This window comes from Doryrhamphus excisus, linkage group LG16 (genome assembly GCF_037039965.1).
Source record: "Doryrhamphus excisus strain RoL-2023G ecotype Guam linkage group LG16, RoL_Dexc_Guam_v1.1, whole genome shotgun sequence".
NCBI lineage: Eukaryota > Metazoa > Chordata > Actinopteri > Syngnathiformes > Syngnathidae > Doryrhamphus > Doryrhamphus excisus.
This window is the reverse complement of record NC_136372.1, coordinates 11,671,653-11,689,079: the sequence shown is the minus strand read 5'-3', so window position 1 is coordinate 11,689,079 and position 17,427 is coordinate 11,671,653. Positions and strand designations below refer to the sequence as shown.

At 40.3% G+C, this 17,427-nt stretch overlaps 1 protein-coding gene across 2 annotated transcripts in view; it reads right to left on the bottom strand.

The window, feature by feature from the left end:
• Nucleotides 1–763: 763 nt before the first annotated feature.
• Nucleotides 764–17,427, bottom strand: part of LOC131102819 (neurabin-2-like) — a 39,168-nt gene continuing 22,504 nt past the window's right edge. For both annotated transcript variants that reach the window (XM_058048382.2, XM_058048383.2), the window contains exons 6-15: nucleotides 16,567–16,699; nucleotides 16,128–16,248; nucleotides 14,893–14,997; nucleotides 13,029–13,164; nucleotides 11,558–11,701; nucleotides 11,329–11,382; nucleotides 9,164–9,295; nucleotides 8,964–9,061; nucleotides 8,789–8,885; nucleotides 764–6,853 (exon numbers count right to left, since the gene is read on the bottom strand). In XM_058048382.2, coding sequence (XP_057904365.2) covers nucleotides 6,800–6,853; nucleotides 8,789–8,885; nucleotides 8,964–9,061; nucleotides 9,164–9,295; nucleotides 11,329–11,382; nucleotides 11,558–11,701; nucleotides 13,029–13,164; nucleotides 14,893–14,997; nucleotides 16,128–16,248; nucleotides 16,567–16,699 — 1,074 coding nt within the window. In that variant the 3' untranslated portion in view covers nucleotides 764–6,799. The remainder of the gene's footprint in view (nucleotides 6,854–8,788; nucleotides 8,886–8,963; nucleotides 9,062–9,163; nucleotides 9,296–11,328; nucleotides 11,383–11,557; nucleotides 11,702–13,028; nucleotides 13,165–14,892; nucleotides 14,998–16,127; nucleotides 16,249–16,566; nucleotides 16,700–17,427) is intronic.

The window sequence follows — 17,427 nt, the reverse complement described above, 5'->3', positions numbered from 1 at the left end:
TAATCTGTCCCTTCACACAGACACAATATTATCTGTGTGTCCATTAAAGTTGTGGCCAACAGTTTTGGGACCAAGTTAAATGTTGTTCATCAATGACAGCACCCCCGCGACCCTCGTGAGGAAAAAGCGGTAGAAAATGAATGAATAATAAAACGGCAAATAATAAAAACTTAAGAAACCACATATAGTTGGTGGGTAGACAAATTATTTTTTCAGATTAAAATGAACAAAGCATTATTAGAGCTCTGTAGACATGACAAAACACGACTATAGTCACATTTATACTTTTTTTATTTACAACATATTGCGCAACTGCAGGGTCTTGAGACACATGCTAACTCGAAAACTAGAGAGCTAGCGACCTAAACGGTAGCCTTCAAGTTATTTCCTTTAAACTTAAATAGCCAAAAACTTACCACTTCCACACGAATAGGGAGGATAACTTTTAACAGTTATTTAACCTTTAACATGAACATTAATCAAACGTAATAACTTTTTCTGGGTACATGATACCATACAGCATCCATATCAAACTTGCGCGGCCCGCACTAACATTAAATTTTCATATCAAACTAGTGTCCTGCGGCCCACATTTGGCCCACTGGCCGCATGTTTGAGACCCCTGATGTAGACATTGTCTTTTCACACACTACAGTGAATAAACAGATGTGTGTCAATTAACATATAAAATACAAACAGCTGTCTGGCCATTCACACACACGTATATACAGACAGCAAGAAAAGGCCAAGAGTAGAGTGTAGCTGTAGTTGAAGATGTTTATTGAAACGCTAACAAACAGGTGTAGGTTGAGACAAACATGGAGTCATCCACTAAAGAACAGAAGCAGGCAGAGAGGTAAAGATTGTCCCACTCTCACTGTTTGGCACTAACTCCTCCAGGAGCTTTCATTGAGCAAACTACATGGCACACCTTTTATTTGATCACCTTGTTCCGAGAAGCTGAGCATTAATGACATTTTTAAAAAAGAAACATTAGTTCTGGGTAACAAAGCATAATAATACACGGCCACATGTTTGTGTAACATTGCTGCATTTACATCGGCTCTATACTATGTCGATTTAAGCATCAATTGGCTCTATTTCGTCGTGATTCTAAGGACAAACAATTCCAGTTATATTTCCACCCTGAGTATTAAATAATATCAACCTAAAACTGCAATTTCCCTGGTGACACATGCTTGTTCTATCATTGTCGTTACCCTTAAGCAAGGCACTTCACACATTCACCTTCAACAGATCTACTCATAAATTCATTCATGTTTGGGTGTCATGGAGGAAGGCATCAGTCTGACTACAATCTAATGACATGTACGTGTGTATGACGCTACAATCCAACGCACGTTGTGGAAGTACGTTAAAGCTATGCAGAGACATTAAAGGCAAAAGGAGCTAACACTTAACAAGGCAGAAATAACCAAAGTGAAACAAGCTCAGGTGCAGCATAGGTCATATTATACATGTCCAGGTAAGCAAACATCAATTTGTCATTAAAAAAGGAGTTTCTCAGTGATGTCACCAGAGGGAAAACCCTTCATCTGTGCATAAATGAAACATGGGCATGCTAACATGCGTTGCAAACACACAACTAAGCAAAAAGACGGCGAGGGAAAGGATGTCGTTTGCCATCTGCCGCAGCTAATTTTCTAGCACAATGTCATGTGATGTATTTGAACATCTGGCAACCAACTGCTCATCTCAGCACAGTTGAAGTGTTGGTCTAAATAATACAAATCCCATACACAAGTCTATCCTGTGCTATTAAACTATATCTTCAGCGTTCAGCCATAATACTACAAAGTACAACACTGTTTTAGGGGAAAAAAATAGAACACAATTTTTCAGTTTTTGGTGAAAATGTGGCTCGCTTGTTCTCCTTTGTCATTATCTAACGTTCAGCTTAGCTTCATTCATGTTGAAATAGCCAAATATCACACTTTCATTCCCTTGAGTAAACGAAACCTCAAGTTACAGCTACTGACAGTCACCCTAAAATAGACTTTTACAACATATATCACTGCAGTAATTCCCAACCAGTATGCAACAGGAAAAATCCAATTTCACTAAATTGGTTGGAAAATTATGATTTATTCACTACAAGTGCATCATTGTACCTCTATCTGCTAATGAATCCGCCTTTTCTGCTAAGTTTTGGTTTGGTGGTGTGCCATTACATTTTTCTTATGTAAAATAAAGGTTGGGAAACACTGTACTTGGTAACTTTAATGAGTAACATTAGCACATAAGAACCCAGAAAGTTACAAATTGCATTGCAACTTATTAGCATTTTTGATACTGTCCGGCTTTCCATTACACATTTAGTAAGATTTTGCTAGCTTTATTTTTTGAATTCATTGAAGAAATATTGTAGTAATAGAGTAATTAACTAATTAAATTAAATAATGGACACTCGATTAAAGCGTTTTCATTTTTACATTTGTTTAAAACGGCCTTCTAGTGCCAACAAAATAAGCTTAGAGGTGAGCTAGCTTACCTGACACGCAGCCATTTTGGGGAAGCTACATCCTGAAATAGTCACATGACTTTCCAAACGGAAAGTCCAATTTCGCCGGAAAGTACCGTATTTTGTCCTTCTTTTCCGGCCCCACTCCCGGTTTAATAACAGGTCGCCGTATTTTAACTTTTAAAACAAAAAGCAAATCCTCTCCAGTTAAGCTTCCGGTCCACTCGGCAAAACTCGGGGTAAACATCCTGACCTTCAAAATAAAAGCACGTAATATAACACGGTGGTGACAGGGTCATAGGACACGTTTTAGGACACTTTAAGTGGGTTCTTAGGGGTTAATGTTGTAAAATGCTCGTTGCACCACAACAAGCAAGGCATTTAACACACAATGGAGGACTGTAGTGTCCAGCACACATATATGATAGCAATCTATGCAATATATTTCTAATGGGAAATGGAGGAAAAGAGCATTAATCACCGTGTGAATTCTCAAATATTAATTTTCATGAATGATACTGGCCCTAAAAAGTCTAATACAGTACTATAAAACTCCATGGCTCAATCCCCAAAGGTATTATGCTGACTTGCTATGCTACTAAACTTGAAAACTAGAGCCTAAGAACAAATTGAAATATTAATAAAACTGTTAATAAATAGAAATAATTGTCAGGGATTTCATTATTCATCCAAATGTTACCATTGTTGCATGTCAGTAAGCTACATGAGCATATATGGATCAGTATGTCCACTTTTAAATGCAGTTAAATATCCTATCCAATGACTAATGTTAATTAAATACCATTTCAATCACAGCATTCAAATATTCTACCTTTTTAAAAAAAACAATTAGGTCTGCTTGGATTGCCAAGGGATAGACAATTTTCTGGAAACTTTCAATGGGAAGTTTAAGAAAAGTATAATTCCTTTCTTCCGCTTGTCCTCATCTTGGTCACAGGTAAGCTGGGCCCTGTCTCTGCTGAACAGGTGAGAGGCGGGGTCTCTAGTACAGTATAACACTGTTTATACTAATTAACTGTCCTTGAGGCCGTAATCTGATGCATCAAAGACTCTCCAAAGACTTTATTCATTTATTATAAACTCCTATACCCTCTAAATTAGAAAGTGGGGTTCGTAGTTAGGAAGCACTTTGGGTATGTGACCAATGACAGCAGATTCCGCGTGCCTGGAGGCGGGCCTTGGGTGGAATACATTAAAACGGACCGTTTTGGCAGAAAATACAGCTGGAATAGGTGCAGATTCTGGAAGATCTAGAAAGTTGTTTTGTGGGCTATCGTGTGTAGCTACTTTACAGTAGTCCACAACTCAATACAAATGGTCCAAAAATGAGTATGATAGGTCTCATTTAAATGATATACATTTGTACAAATTTAGTTCAAGTCCCACGTTCGTTCTGATTACATTTTTTTCCCAAAAAAAGTTTCCAGTTTGAATGATTTGCAACATTTTACAATAGCATGTATTTTGAAAAATATAAAATATTCACAGATTTAATTGAGTCTAATTGACAGGGGCGGGTACTGTCGCGTAAAATATTTAAATGCTGTCCACTAAACCATAATTCAAGTTTAAAAATTAGGTCCTCACTGGTGATGAAATCTACTTTTGTTATATACAAATTTTAATGTTGTCCTGCCAGATCACATATATTATCTTTACAACAACAAAATAGCCTGTTCTGTTGTGCACCATTTATAAATAATTCAACTGTAGGTTACATATTTAAACAAAATACATTGACAGCAGGTCTTGTAACTCTCTACTATTAATGTCTACCTAAATATGTTGTTGTGGATGCAGTTTGTCCATTTTTTTTTCATCACTACTCAAGTAGTGCCCAAAGTAAAGGACCGAGCATTCCGATGTGTGTCTGGTCCGCATTGCAGCTTCTGTGATGGGAGATCCAAACACATTTCTGGCTTGTTTAGAAGGTGACTGTCCCGAGTCAGAGGCTATGGATGTGTATGTGAACATACATATAATAAAACACCAACACGTATACACAATTAGAATCTCTAAAAAGCACAAATTAGACTATTCACACCCTGTTTGCCTGTTGGGTATTCACCAACAAGAGTTGAAACACTAAAATCTGGACCACCAACATGTTCGCCTTCCTCATAACCAACCGGCCCTAAAGTGGATACAAAAAAACAGCCGATAAATAAATCAGATTCATGTGAAAATGTTTTAAAAAATGTGGTTTTGTATTGCACATTTCAAATTAACACTATGCATCACGAGGGACCAAAATGTGGAATGGAGGCCAATTGTTTTTTATTGACCCATAGCACGTTGTAAAAGATGATTTGAACAAAACTAGCAAAGAGCTCCATTTTTGCCCCACAAAAATATATTATTGCAAATGTTGATTTGAAAGCTAGCAGTTGGGCTTAAAGGAAGAGAGGGAGTAGACATTTTCATGGGTGCATCGATGAATACATTTTTTGCCATTTGCTCGCATATACGCACCAATTTCCACTTTTGAAAATCAAATGTGTGTTAAAAAAAAAAATCTGTGAGGTGACCCTCACATAATATTGGCAGCACTTTGGGCAGATACTGAAACAAAATTCACAATTTTAATACTTTTAAAATAAAGGTTGGGAAACACTGTACTTGGTAACTTTAATGAGTAACATTAGCCCATAAGAACCCAGAAAGTTACAAATTGCATTGCGACTTATTAGCGTTTTTGATACTGTCCGGCTTTCCATTACACATTTAGTAAGATTTTGGTAGCTGGATTTATATGAATTCATTGAAGAAATAAAGTGGTAATGGATTAATTGTAATAATGGACACTCGATTAAAGCGTTTTCATTTTTAAATTTGTTTAAAACGGCCTTCTAGTGCCAACAAAATAAGCTTAGAGGTGAGCTAGCTTACCTGACACTCCGCCATTTTGGGGAAGCTACATCCTTATATAGTCACATGACTTTCCAAACGGAAAGTCCAATTTCGCCGGAAAGTACCACATTTTGTCCCCGCACTCCCGGTTTAATAACAGGTCCTCGTATTTTAACTTTTAAAACAAAAAACAAATCCTCTCCGGTTCAGCTTCCGGTCCGCTCAGCAAAACATCCTGTCCATGACAGACCTTCAAAATAAAAGCACGCCAGTAATATAACACGGTTGTGACACGGTCATAGGACACGTTTTAGGACACTTTAAGTGGGTTCTTAGGGGTTAATGTTATAAAATGCTTGTTGCTTGTTTTATATATTATTGCAAATGTTGATTTGAAATCATTAACGTCAAGCTAGCAGTTGGGCTTAAAGGAGGAGAGGGAGTAGACATTTTCATGGGTGCATCTATGAATAATGAATAATTTTTTCCATTTGCATATACGGACCAATTTCCACTTTTGAAAATCAAATGTGTGTTAAAAAAATTAAATATCTGTGAGGTGACCCCTACAGATGATTGGCAGCACTTTTCGGCAGATACTGAAACAAGATGCTCAATTTTAATACTTCAAATCCAAATGAAATGCATTGTTTAAGACATGCAACCATAGGATTTGATTTGATCCCCAGTGAGTTTTTTCCTTGTTTTTTTTTTTTTTTAAACCAAAAACCTAATCAAGGTTGTGTGATTTTTAACATTTTTGTATCCACCATAAGTCCTTGTTTAAGTTAACACTTCTATTTACAAACCAGCATGTGAGCACGCGTTCATACCAGAAATGAAAATGTTTACCTGATTCCTTCTTATGGAGATATAAACTCAAAAGTATGTTCTGTAGAAGGGTGGGTGGGCTTAGGGGAATTTTGTTATTTCTTTTGCCTTTTGTCTTTTTTAATGTCAGAATGTGTTAGTTGAAGTTCTGCAGCGGGGCACTTGTCATATGTTTGCTCTGGCTGTGCATATTTCAGTCTAACTGCCGTGCACAACCACACTTGGTCAGCGTCCGTGCCTCTGTCACCCTATAAAGCACTTAGTGACAAGCCTGTGTCTGACATGCTCCCCATAGGACACATTGGACAACCGGGGAGGACAAAATTAATCGTCTATACTGTAAAAGGGGGGGGGGGGGTGTTGAATGTGTTGATTGCCAAGCCGGGTTGCCAGGAAGACACACAAGGAAGATTGTAGGTGTGACACAAAGCGCATCATCTCTCTCTATATCTTCCTTCTTTGCATGTCACTCTCTTCTTCTTCTTCTTCTTCTTTGTGTTTGTTCTGCGCTGCAATTGTCAAGTTTTTCTACAGTACCTCCTTCCTGCCCGGGCCGTGAGTGGTTGGCTGAGCTACAGCCCGCCGGTGTGGATGCAAAGCTCTGCTGCGAGCCGTCTAGGAAGGTTGGGGGGGTTTCAAGGCATCCACTTGGGTCTCCAGGTCAGTAATCTGCAGAAAAAATAGCATTTCAATGGGAATGGAATGGAACCTGTTCACTAACCAAACTTGCATGAGATTCTTGGATAAAATAACATTGTTAAACACAGTCGAGTGGTTAGCATGCAGGTCACACAGCTAGGAGACCCGAGTTCAATTCCACCCTCGGCCATCTCATGTTCTCCCCATGCATGCGTGGGTTTTCTCCGGGTACTCCGGTTTCCTCCCACATTCCAAAAACATGCTAGGTTAATTGGTGACTCCAAATTGTCCATAGGTATGAATGTGAGTGTGAATGGTTGTTTGTCTATATGTGCCCTGTGATTGGCTGGCCACCAGTCCAGGGTGTACCTGAAGACAGCTGGGATAGCACCAGCACCCCCGCGACCCTTGTGAGGATAAGCGGTTGTATCAGTGAAAGTTATGCTTGTTAGTTGGGAACTGATATTTTCCTGAAACTTACTGCATATCTACATTTAATTTCCTTGGGAAATATTAATATTTCCAAGGTGTTGTTGTTGGTGTAATTCTGAACATTTACCTGTGGGATCCTCGTGTTGCTATATATGCATCCTTATTACCTAGAAGTGTAACTTCTTGTCTCTTACATAAGTATTTGTGAACAAGCTTTTTTCTGAAATAAACCTTCTGTCATGTAAGGCAGAAAGAAGTTTTAATACAGTGCTCTTCCGTAGAGGACCCTTAAGTGATCTAAAACATGTGCACATGATGGCTCAAGTATGCGTGACACACGCACATTGTCACTGCACATTGGAATCCTACAAAAAGGCCAATAAGGCAAAGGCAAATAAGCAAGCTTTTAGAGCGTAAACATCCATTTTACATCCAGTTACTGAATTTCAAGCTTCTCCTCAGATGGAAGGACTCAGTCATGCGCATGCACACACAGACGCACACACAAAATTCAGTTCCAAATGTGAAAATTGTAAATAGTATATGTTGTTGTATTTGTAAGTAAATAGTTATTTGGATGTAAAAATGCATGTTTTGTGTTGTTTATGTTGTGGTATACGTAGATGTTTGGATATTTAAGCTGTCATTCATTCATTCATTCATTTTCTACCGCTTATCCTCAGGGGTGCTGGAGCCTATCCCAGCTGTCTTCGGGCGAGAGAGGCGGGGTACACCCTGGACTGGTCGCCAGCCAATCAGAGGCCACATATAGACAAACAACCATTCACACTCACATTCATACCTATGGACAATTTGGAGTTGCCAATTAACCTAGCATGTTTTTGGAATGTGGGAGGAAACCGGAGTACCCGGAGAAAACCCACACATGCACGGGGAGAACATGCAAACTCCACACAGAGATGGCCGAGGGTGGAATTGAACTCGGGTCTCCTAGCTGTGAGACCTGCGTGCTAACCACTCGTCCGCCGTGCAGCCTACTTAAGCTGTCACAAAAGCAAAAAATATTTGTATCGAAGTTATGCTTGAAATGTATCTTTTCACAAAAAGCGCTTCCTTTTTTAGTCGGGAGCTGATATTTTCCAGAAATTTACCTATGTTCCACTACTTATTAACAAAGAACGGAACAACGTAGAGATAAGCTTTTTTTTCCTGATGAAAGATGGGAGTCTAATCTTTCTATTGGTAGGTTCAATGTTTATATAGCCATTGAACACACTATTCTGTGTGCCTTGAAAGACCAGTACTGAAAATGTCTGGGATTGAATGAATTAAGGCCAGATCACCCACAAGTACCACAAACTTACCACCTGACATGTTGAGTACCAATTTGGCGATGCTGTACTGTAACTAGAAGTAAATTAGCTATTATTAAGTATGTTAAACAGAGACATTTTGGGGTCTTGACTCTATGAATGTATGACAATAAATCCGAACAGTAAAACAAACAATAATTTTAATATAAGCTGTACTTTTTTGTGTGAGAATGTCAAGACAATGTGGAAATTGACTCACCTTTTCCTGCAAGTTGTCCGCCTCCTCTTTGTGTGAGGCCTCACTTGCTTCTCCTTCTTGACGCTGAGCAGTCTCCTTCTTCAGGTACTCAATCTCCCTGCATGGCACGCAAAAACACACACACACAGGTGAAGAACATTTCTCAATAGCCTTTATTGTGTCTTTCTCTCCTTACTTCTGCTGATATTCTTTAATCATTCTCTTGGCTTTGCTGTATTTCCTCTCTAAAGTCTGATACTGAGCCTGGGTTTCTTTCAGGTGTTCATCCACTGCCTGAAAAGAAACACACATCATAAAACAAAACCTGCTGAGATTTAAGTCCATGCATGTCAGATACTTACCTGCTTTAATGTAATAATAATAATAATGAATTACCTTACACAGGGACTGGGCCTCCATCCAGTAACCCTCCAGTTTCTCCATCCTCTCTTTACTGTCCCGGATGCTTTGTTCCAGCTGGGCACGCTCCATTCGCCAACGCAATTTATCCTGCTCCGCATGAGCCAACTGGGGGAAAAGGCAGGGTTGTGTAAGGTAATGCGGGGGAGGTGAATTGAGGCTGTATTGGATGCATGTCCCCTGTGCAACCCATTTATGTTGACATCTCTCGGTCTGAAGAGGATGAAATCGAAAACCAGGCACTGCTTGTACATTTGTCACTTTCGACAGAGACATCATAGAACTGGACGATAATAAAGGATGTGAGATTGTTGAAACTTTGCACTGAACAGGAAGTCACTGAGTGCAGGTTGTAACGCTGAAAACTAGATGGTAATGTTGCTGTTTGTTGTTTGCTGCTTATCAATAATGATGACGTTCACGATACTACACACATGGACTGATTTTTATACAGGGTCAGGCAAAATGATGTGACACATTTGTAGGTTAAATAAAAGGCAAATAAAGTAAAGAAACAAAAAGGTGTTTTTATTTTGGAAAAGTACATATAATGCCGTTTTGCTTTGTTTCTTTATAATGCCATTGTTTTTGTTTCTTTTTCAGTTGCTGCCAACCAGTGAAGCGCCGAAGAACTGGAGTCTGAGGCGGAGTGTCGAATTTGGGAGAAAACCCGCACCAAATCAACCTTCGAAAAGATGGTGCAGCCCGCAAGGTGCGCCGAAAAGTCTTGGACATGGGGAACAGGGTAGCGGTCAGGCGTGGTAGCATCATTGAGGCGGCGGTAATCCCCACATGGACGGAAGCCGCCGTCTGCCTTGGGCACGATATGGAGGGGGGACGCCCACGGGCTGTCAGAACAGCGGACACTGCCCAAGCGCTCCATATTGGTGAACTCTGACTTGGCGACTGCCAACTTTGCGGGGTCGAGGCGACGGGCTCTGGCGTGGACGGGTGGGCCAGTGGTGTCAATGTGGTGTTCCACACCATGCTTGGCAGAGAGGGCGGAGAAGGTGGGGGCTGGTGAGGCTGGGAAACTCCTTGAAGAGGCGCTGGAAGTCGTCGCCCTCCGATTGTGAGCAGCGCTGGCCCCCGTACCGCAGGACGGGGGCCTGTGCTAAAATGTTAAAGCATCCACCAACCGGCCATTCTTAACGTCCACCAATAATCCGTGTGCGCAGAAAAAATCTGCGCCGAGCAGGGGAAAAGCGATGTCCGCCGTATCAAGTCAAAACAAACGAATCTGTAACTGCAACACAACGAGCGTTCCATTTGCACTTCAATCTTGGTAGACATGATCCCGTACCAGCTGGAAACACCATCTTGTTATGGGTTACCAACTTCAGAGCTACTGGATCTGCATTGAAACCAAAATCAACCGACCGACCTTGCACCGCCAGAACTGATTTCATTTTTAAAACATAATGAAACAGAATGGCATTATATGTATGTACTTTAAAATAAAAAAGTTAAAAAATAAAATAAAAACACTTTTTTTGTATCTTTACTTTATTTGCCTTTTATTTAACCTACAAATGTGTCACATTATTTTGCCTGACTCTGTAGAAAGTTTTAGTCGACAAAAATGCACAGCCAAGTATGTTGTAATAAAAATTAGCAAGTAATACATTTTAAACGGGTGGTCGACTTAAGCTGGTTTCATTGTACAGCATTTGCAAAATTTGCACATTTTTGGCAAAAGAATAAAGAAATATATTTTTTCCCTCCAAAAATGGATAAATGGATAAACCATTTTGCGGCTTCACTCTATCATATATTAAAAAACAAATCATATATCATGCTGTTTCATTGTTAAATACAGCCTATTATTAGTCAAATATATGCATATTTCAGTCATATTAACAGATTTTTTTGCCTAAATGAGCTCAAACACAGGTATTCTGAAGATGTATTCAAAGACGTATAGTATTCTACACTGGTCACGAGGTGTCAGTAATGTTTAGTGTTCGGTGAGACAAGCACCACAATTGATCGAGACAACATCATAGATTTATGATATGATTATGATTAGATTTATGTTGAGTTTTTATGGCAGGGGATCGTGGGTGGAAATGGAACATAACCCTCACTAATAGTGGGGATCTGCTGTACAATTGTTAAGATTAAGTGTAGTGTGGTCCTACCTTTCTCTTCAGCAGCTGGACCTCCGCCTGCGTGACTGCGTGTTTGATCTGAAGCTGCCAGTAGATGGAGATGGTTGAAAACATGTGTAAGTATAAAGGTTCTCTGTTGTTTGAAGGATTTGTTAGTCAAACGGCACAAAACAAAAATCAATATACTGTATCTGTACCATTAATGTTATAAACTTCACTCGGGATCTCAAATAAAAAGGTCAAATGTACTGTACGTTACCTCTTTAAATTTATGGGTCAGCTTCTCAGGGTCCAGCTCCACTGGAGACAAAGAGTCCTGGTGCTCCGCCAGGTCAAAAACCTCAATAGAGTTTGGAAACATGGGACTCATCTCCTCCTCTTCATCTGTTGCATACTCGCCTGTCTGCAGGTATGATATCAATATCACATTACATCACACCCTGGACTGGTCGCCAGCCAATCACAGGGCACATATTGGCAAACAACCATTCACACTCACATTCATACCTATGGACAATTTGGAGTCGCCAATTAACCTAGCATGTTTTTGGAATGTGGGAGGAAACTGGAGTACCCGGAGAAAACCCACGGATGCACAGGGAAAACATGCCAGAAATGGCCGAGGGTGGAATTGAACCCTGGTCTCCTAGCTGTGAGGTCCTGTGCAATTCTTTGTTTTTATATTCAGTATAGTTATTCCAGACTCCATTCACTGTGCAGTATCTGATCAAGCTCTGCGTGCAATATTAAGCTCTAAGTACAATATATTACTTTATATATATTACTAATTCCAAGTGCAGTATTTTTATAATGCCTCATATAAACTCACTAGCAAGATAGTGTATAGACTGGTCATATATTTCATCTCATATTTCATATTATCTTGCAAACTGTATTTGTATGTAACTCTGGGTAAAATTGTTAATTTGTTAACACTTGGGTTGTTTATATTGTTTATTTTTTATATTGTGTATTTTGTACTGCTTAACTGATTCTGTTCTCTTGCTGCTGTGCAATGCAAATTTCCCCACTGAGGGACAAATAAAGGCATATCTTATCTTATCTTATTAAGGGAGAAAAGAAATCCAACTAACAACACTAGTAATTATAATAATAACTATAATACAAAGCTATGGTCCAACTCTCAATTTACGATACCAATATCAGCCGATACCAATATGTGTAACATGACATATCGCCTGTGGTTGAATGAAAACATATGTGTTTTATTATAATTATCAGTACCTATAATTATAGGACATCCTTAAATATTATATATTGTATATAGCATTAAAATGCATGATAGTTAGCCATTTGGATAGGCTCCAGCATGCCCCGTGTCCCTAGTGAGGACAATCAGTAATGAAAATGGATGGCTGGACAAAATATTGCATCAAACCAGAAGAATCTAAATTAAAAATATGTCCAAATGAAGGAAAGTGGACATTTCTCTCTGCGACCACCAGGTGGAGAAGCTGGACTACATATGGAATTGCTGCAGGCAACACACACTACACATTTCCTAGTGGAAGGCGCCTTGACCTCAAACCCCTCCAAACACCTCCGGGATTCTGGGATTGAGCCATCCGTGACCTGTGACCTCACAAATGTTCTTCCACATGAATGGACAACAATCCCCACACACCCGTTTCCAAATCTTGTAGCGGAGTCTTCCCAGTAGAGTAAATACGACATTTTGTCTCATCACTGGCAAAGATCAATAGTTTTACCTCCTCATCCTCGTCCATGTACTGCTTGTATCGCTGCTCCATCATCTCTCGCTGCCATCTCTCCTGTTCCAGAGTTTGCTGGATCAGCTGAGCCACTTCACTCTGCTCTCCTGGCTTCTCCCGACCAATCACAAACCTGGAAATTCATTGGCATCAACAAGTGAGTGCACAGATAATACATTAGACAGCATTGTTTTGTTTGAAATCACAAAAGATGCACAATTATCTTTACTTTTTTAGCCTTTTTACAAAATTTTAAGATTATACCATTCAGTATGTGGGCCTACGTTCTACTCTCACCTATGGTCATGAGTTTGGGTTATGACCGAAAGGACAAGATCGCGTGTACAAGCATTAGGTTTTCCCTTTAGGATGCCTGGTGAGAAGCTAAAGGTAGCAAAACTGCTGCTGCTCCTTATTGAGAGGAGCTAGATGGAGTGGCTCAGGCACTTGGTCACTCTAATGCCTCCTGAACGCCTCCGATCTTGAGTAATAATGGTTTTATTTCATTTGAACATGCATCAGATTACAATTGAATGCATCACATAACCAATTCACAGTTCCACATGTCCAAAAAGGAGTAGGAAGAAGCAAAGCTTATTAAATCCTACCCCTCCATCTGGTACTTTTACAAACAGTAACTGTTACATTTGTTCACTTCCTGCTTTCCTAATATAGTTTAAATGTATTTATTTGTCACGTACCGAAGTACCGATATGACCATACAATGACATAATGGGTACCATAGTAACTGTCAATATAGTGATATGGCGGTCTAGTGGTTAGTGCACAGACCTCACAGCTAGGAGACCAGGGTTCAATTCCATCTCAGTTTGCATGTTCTCCCCATGCATGCGTGGGTTTTCTCCGGGTACTACGGTTTCCTCCCATATTCCAAAAACATGCTAGGTTAATTGGCTGAATGTGAGTGTGAATGGTTGTTTGTCTATATGTGCCCTGTGATTGGCTGGCGACCAGTCCAGGGTGTACCCCGCCTCTCGCCCGAAGACAGCTGGGATAGGCTCCAGCACCCCCGCAAGCCTCGTGAGGAAAATGAATGAATGACCGTGTCAAGACATCAACTGCTTGTATTGTTTCTTGAATTGTGCATTGTTTGAGGGTCTTACTCAATCCATTCCATAGTTTGATTCCACACACTGAATAAAATGGATGCATGGAGTATGCGTCCCACTGTGTTAGAATAACAGTGCTTTTTGGGCCAAAGTTTGCATTGTTAGACTTTAGCTGTGTATCCACCTGTAGCCAATTGTACAACATTTTTGTTTGATGGTGTGTGATGAGAGTGCCTTTTAGCGCAATAGAGTCTCAGAAACATTGCAGTAGCCTACTTTTTAAGCATGGTGGAGACCACTCTGGAAAAATACTGATTACTCCTCTGGATCATTTATTGCAATAAAACAAGCATTTGCACACAGGCCACACAGCTAGCCACGCTCTGTGTGCAGTTTGCATGTTCTCCCCGTGCATGCATTGGTTTTCTCCTCCCACATTCCAAAAACATGCTAGGTTGGCGACTCCAAATTGTCCATAGGTATGAATGTGAGTGTGAATGGTTGTTTGTCTATATGTGCCTTGTGATTGGCTGGCGACCAGTCCAGGGTGTACCCCGCCTCTCTAAGTGGTACAAAATGAATGAATGAATGAACATAGCAAGCATAATTGTACAGTCCTGCATGATTGTACTGATGCATCACAACTTAACCATGAAAATAATCTGCCTGGTCTTGACAGGCCTACAAGAAATATTTCATCAGTTACACACATTAAAATGTCAGCTATCGGCATTACTAAAAAAAAGTAGACATGATGTTCATACCAGACAGTGGATAAATGTGTTGCATACCTGACAGTGCCAGATGTGTTGCGAAGGACAGAAGCTGCAAAGCTCTGAGTCACACCAACCAGGCTCGTTCCATCAACTTCAACAATTAGGTCGTTCACTTGGATTCTTCAAAGCACAAAAAATAGGTTTTGATTGAACATTTTCCTCAGGTTCAATTACAGTTCAGAAGCAGCCACATACTTTTGTCATTTTTGAAATCAGGAGAATACTCCTTCCTGCTTTGCCTGCCAATCACCAATACATGATATATGTATGTATAGGCCGCTACTTTTTTCTTTAACTTGGAACAGCTAATTTATGGCTATGTTCCAATCTCATGACATCTCCTTTACCTCGGTAGCTCTTTCGTTGGCTGGAGCCAATCACAAGCTGTCAGTGTACTCACAATCGCAATCATTACTCAATACAGTCTGACTCACAGTGTCATCTTACAAAGAATGCTAAAATCATCACACAGCAACTTACCACTCAGAAGTTATCTAAGAAATATACAATACAAGTACCAATAACATTTCGACACTGCAAATATTCATTCATCTACCCCTGTCCACCAGAGGGAACCAGAGAAGGCCAGAGCCCAGAGAAAGGTTCCTCCGGCTCCCTCTCCCCTGTCAACCATTTCCAATGAAATACTTATCGGGGATCAAATGCATAATGGAAGCCATTAAAAGAGTTATTTTTATTTTAAACCCGTATTGATACTTGTATTGTATTTTTCTTGGCAACTTTGGGGTGTTAAGTTGCTGTGTGATGATTTAAGGGTAACTTGTAAGAATAAAGAATAAAGACTTCCTGCAATTTCCAATGGATTGACAAGCTAGTCATGCTACAATATGCCACTTTATGATGTGAACATATGCGGCATATAGTCTGGCGTTGCTTGTATGTGTACAAATCTGTTTTTCTCCATAAATTTAGTGGGTGGACCGAAGATGAAAGTATTTCTAACACTGTTACTCCCAGCAACATACAGATGAAAGAGGTTGAAGTCTAATGGTTTTGTGTTGGCAGTATCTCAGCAATATTGTGTGACGTGTAAGGACTTGTGAACTCAAAAGGCCAGAAAAACCTTTTAGGCGAAACACAATGAAGCTTTTAGCCTCTGATGAAATTTCATTATACATGACAAGCAAGAAACAAGCATCTTATGAGCAGAAAACTGCTCTTTCCTCAAATTTTCTAAACCTACCATATTGGTTCTACTTTTCAGCTGACCAAAAAAAAGATGCATTTACCTCCCATCACGGTGTGCAGCTCCGCCATCGGTGACGGTCTTAACAAAGATGCCCAGTTTCTCCAGACCCATATCTGCTCCTGCACCCATGCCAATGATACTGATTCCTAGACCGTCACTGTCTAAGAGACACAGAGACATACAGTACAATATCACGTCAGTACAAGTACCGAAATACAAAACAATAACAAAAACTGGCTATATATATATTGCTTTAAAATGTTACACTCTGTGTGCAAAGGCATCAAGGGTGGGTGCTAGTTCAAATCCATCACCCTCCACAATTACACCACCCTAATTAGGCTAATCCCCACTAACTTTAATCCCATAATAGGATAATGGAGATTTTAGCCAACAGATGATGTATGTCCACTTGTCAGTGTGTGTGTGTGTTACATAAGAGGCCTGTCTGAGTGACTCAGATGTGTGTGGATGTTCACCTTTCTCCAGCTCAACAGGAAATAGATCCAGCTTCTCCACACGCTTCTCCAGCTCGTACTCGGCCGAGGCAGCCATGGGGTCCACGTCATCGTTGCGTCGATCATAGTCTTCGTTACAGTAGGTGGTGAATACCTACACATAGGGTCAAAGGCCAAAAGTAAAGAAAGCGCCATTCTCTATCGAAAGGGGACTGATCCTACTCATTTCAGGGGTATCTAAAAAGATGCTGGATCCCAGTGGGTCACTATCGTAACCCATATATAGCGTTTCATTCATTCATTCATTTTCTACCGCTTATCCTCACAAGGGTTGCCCAGCTGTCTTCAGGTGAGAGGCGGGGTACACCCTGGACTGGTCGCCAGCCAATCACAGGGCACATATAGACAAACAACCATTCACACTCACATTCATACCTATGGACAATTTGGAGTCGCCAATTAACCTAGCATGCTTTTGGAATGTGGGAGGAAACCGGAATACCCGGAGAAAACCCACGCATGCACGGGGAGAACATGCAAACTCTGCACAGAGAGGGCCTAGGGTGGAATCGAATCCTAGCTGTGAGACCTGCGTGCTAATCACTCGACCACCATGCAGCGCTGCGTTTCATGGTATGGTGTATTATTGGACAAAAAAAAGTCAAATGTAGTATTCTGATCACGTGCAGTCAGTAATTTACATTACCTTAACTTGCTGCCAGTCCGACATGACATAGTGAAAAAAATATATCCTCACATACCGTGTGGAAGTGGTATTTTTTTTGGCTTCTTACTTTGCCCTGCCTCTCCACTCGGTTTCAAACCTATTGTTAAGTTTATAATGAATAATTCCATCAACTTCAACAATTAGGTCGTTCACTT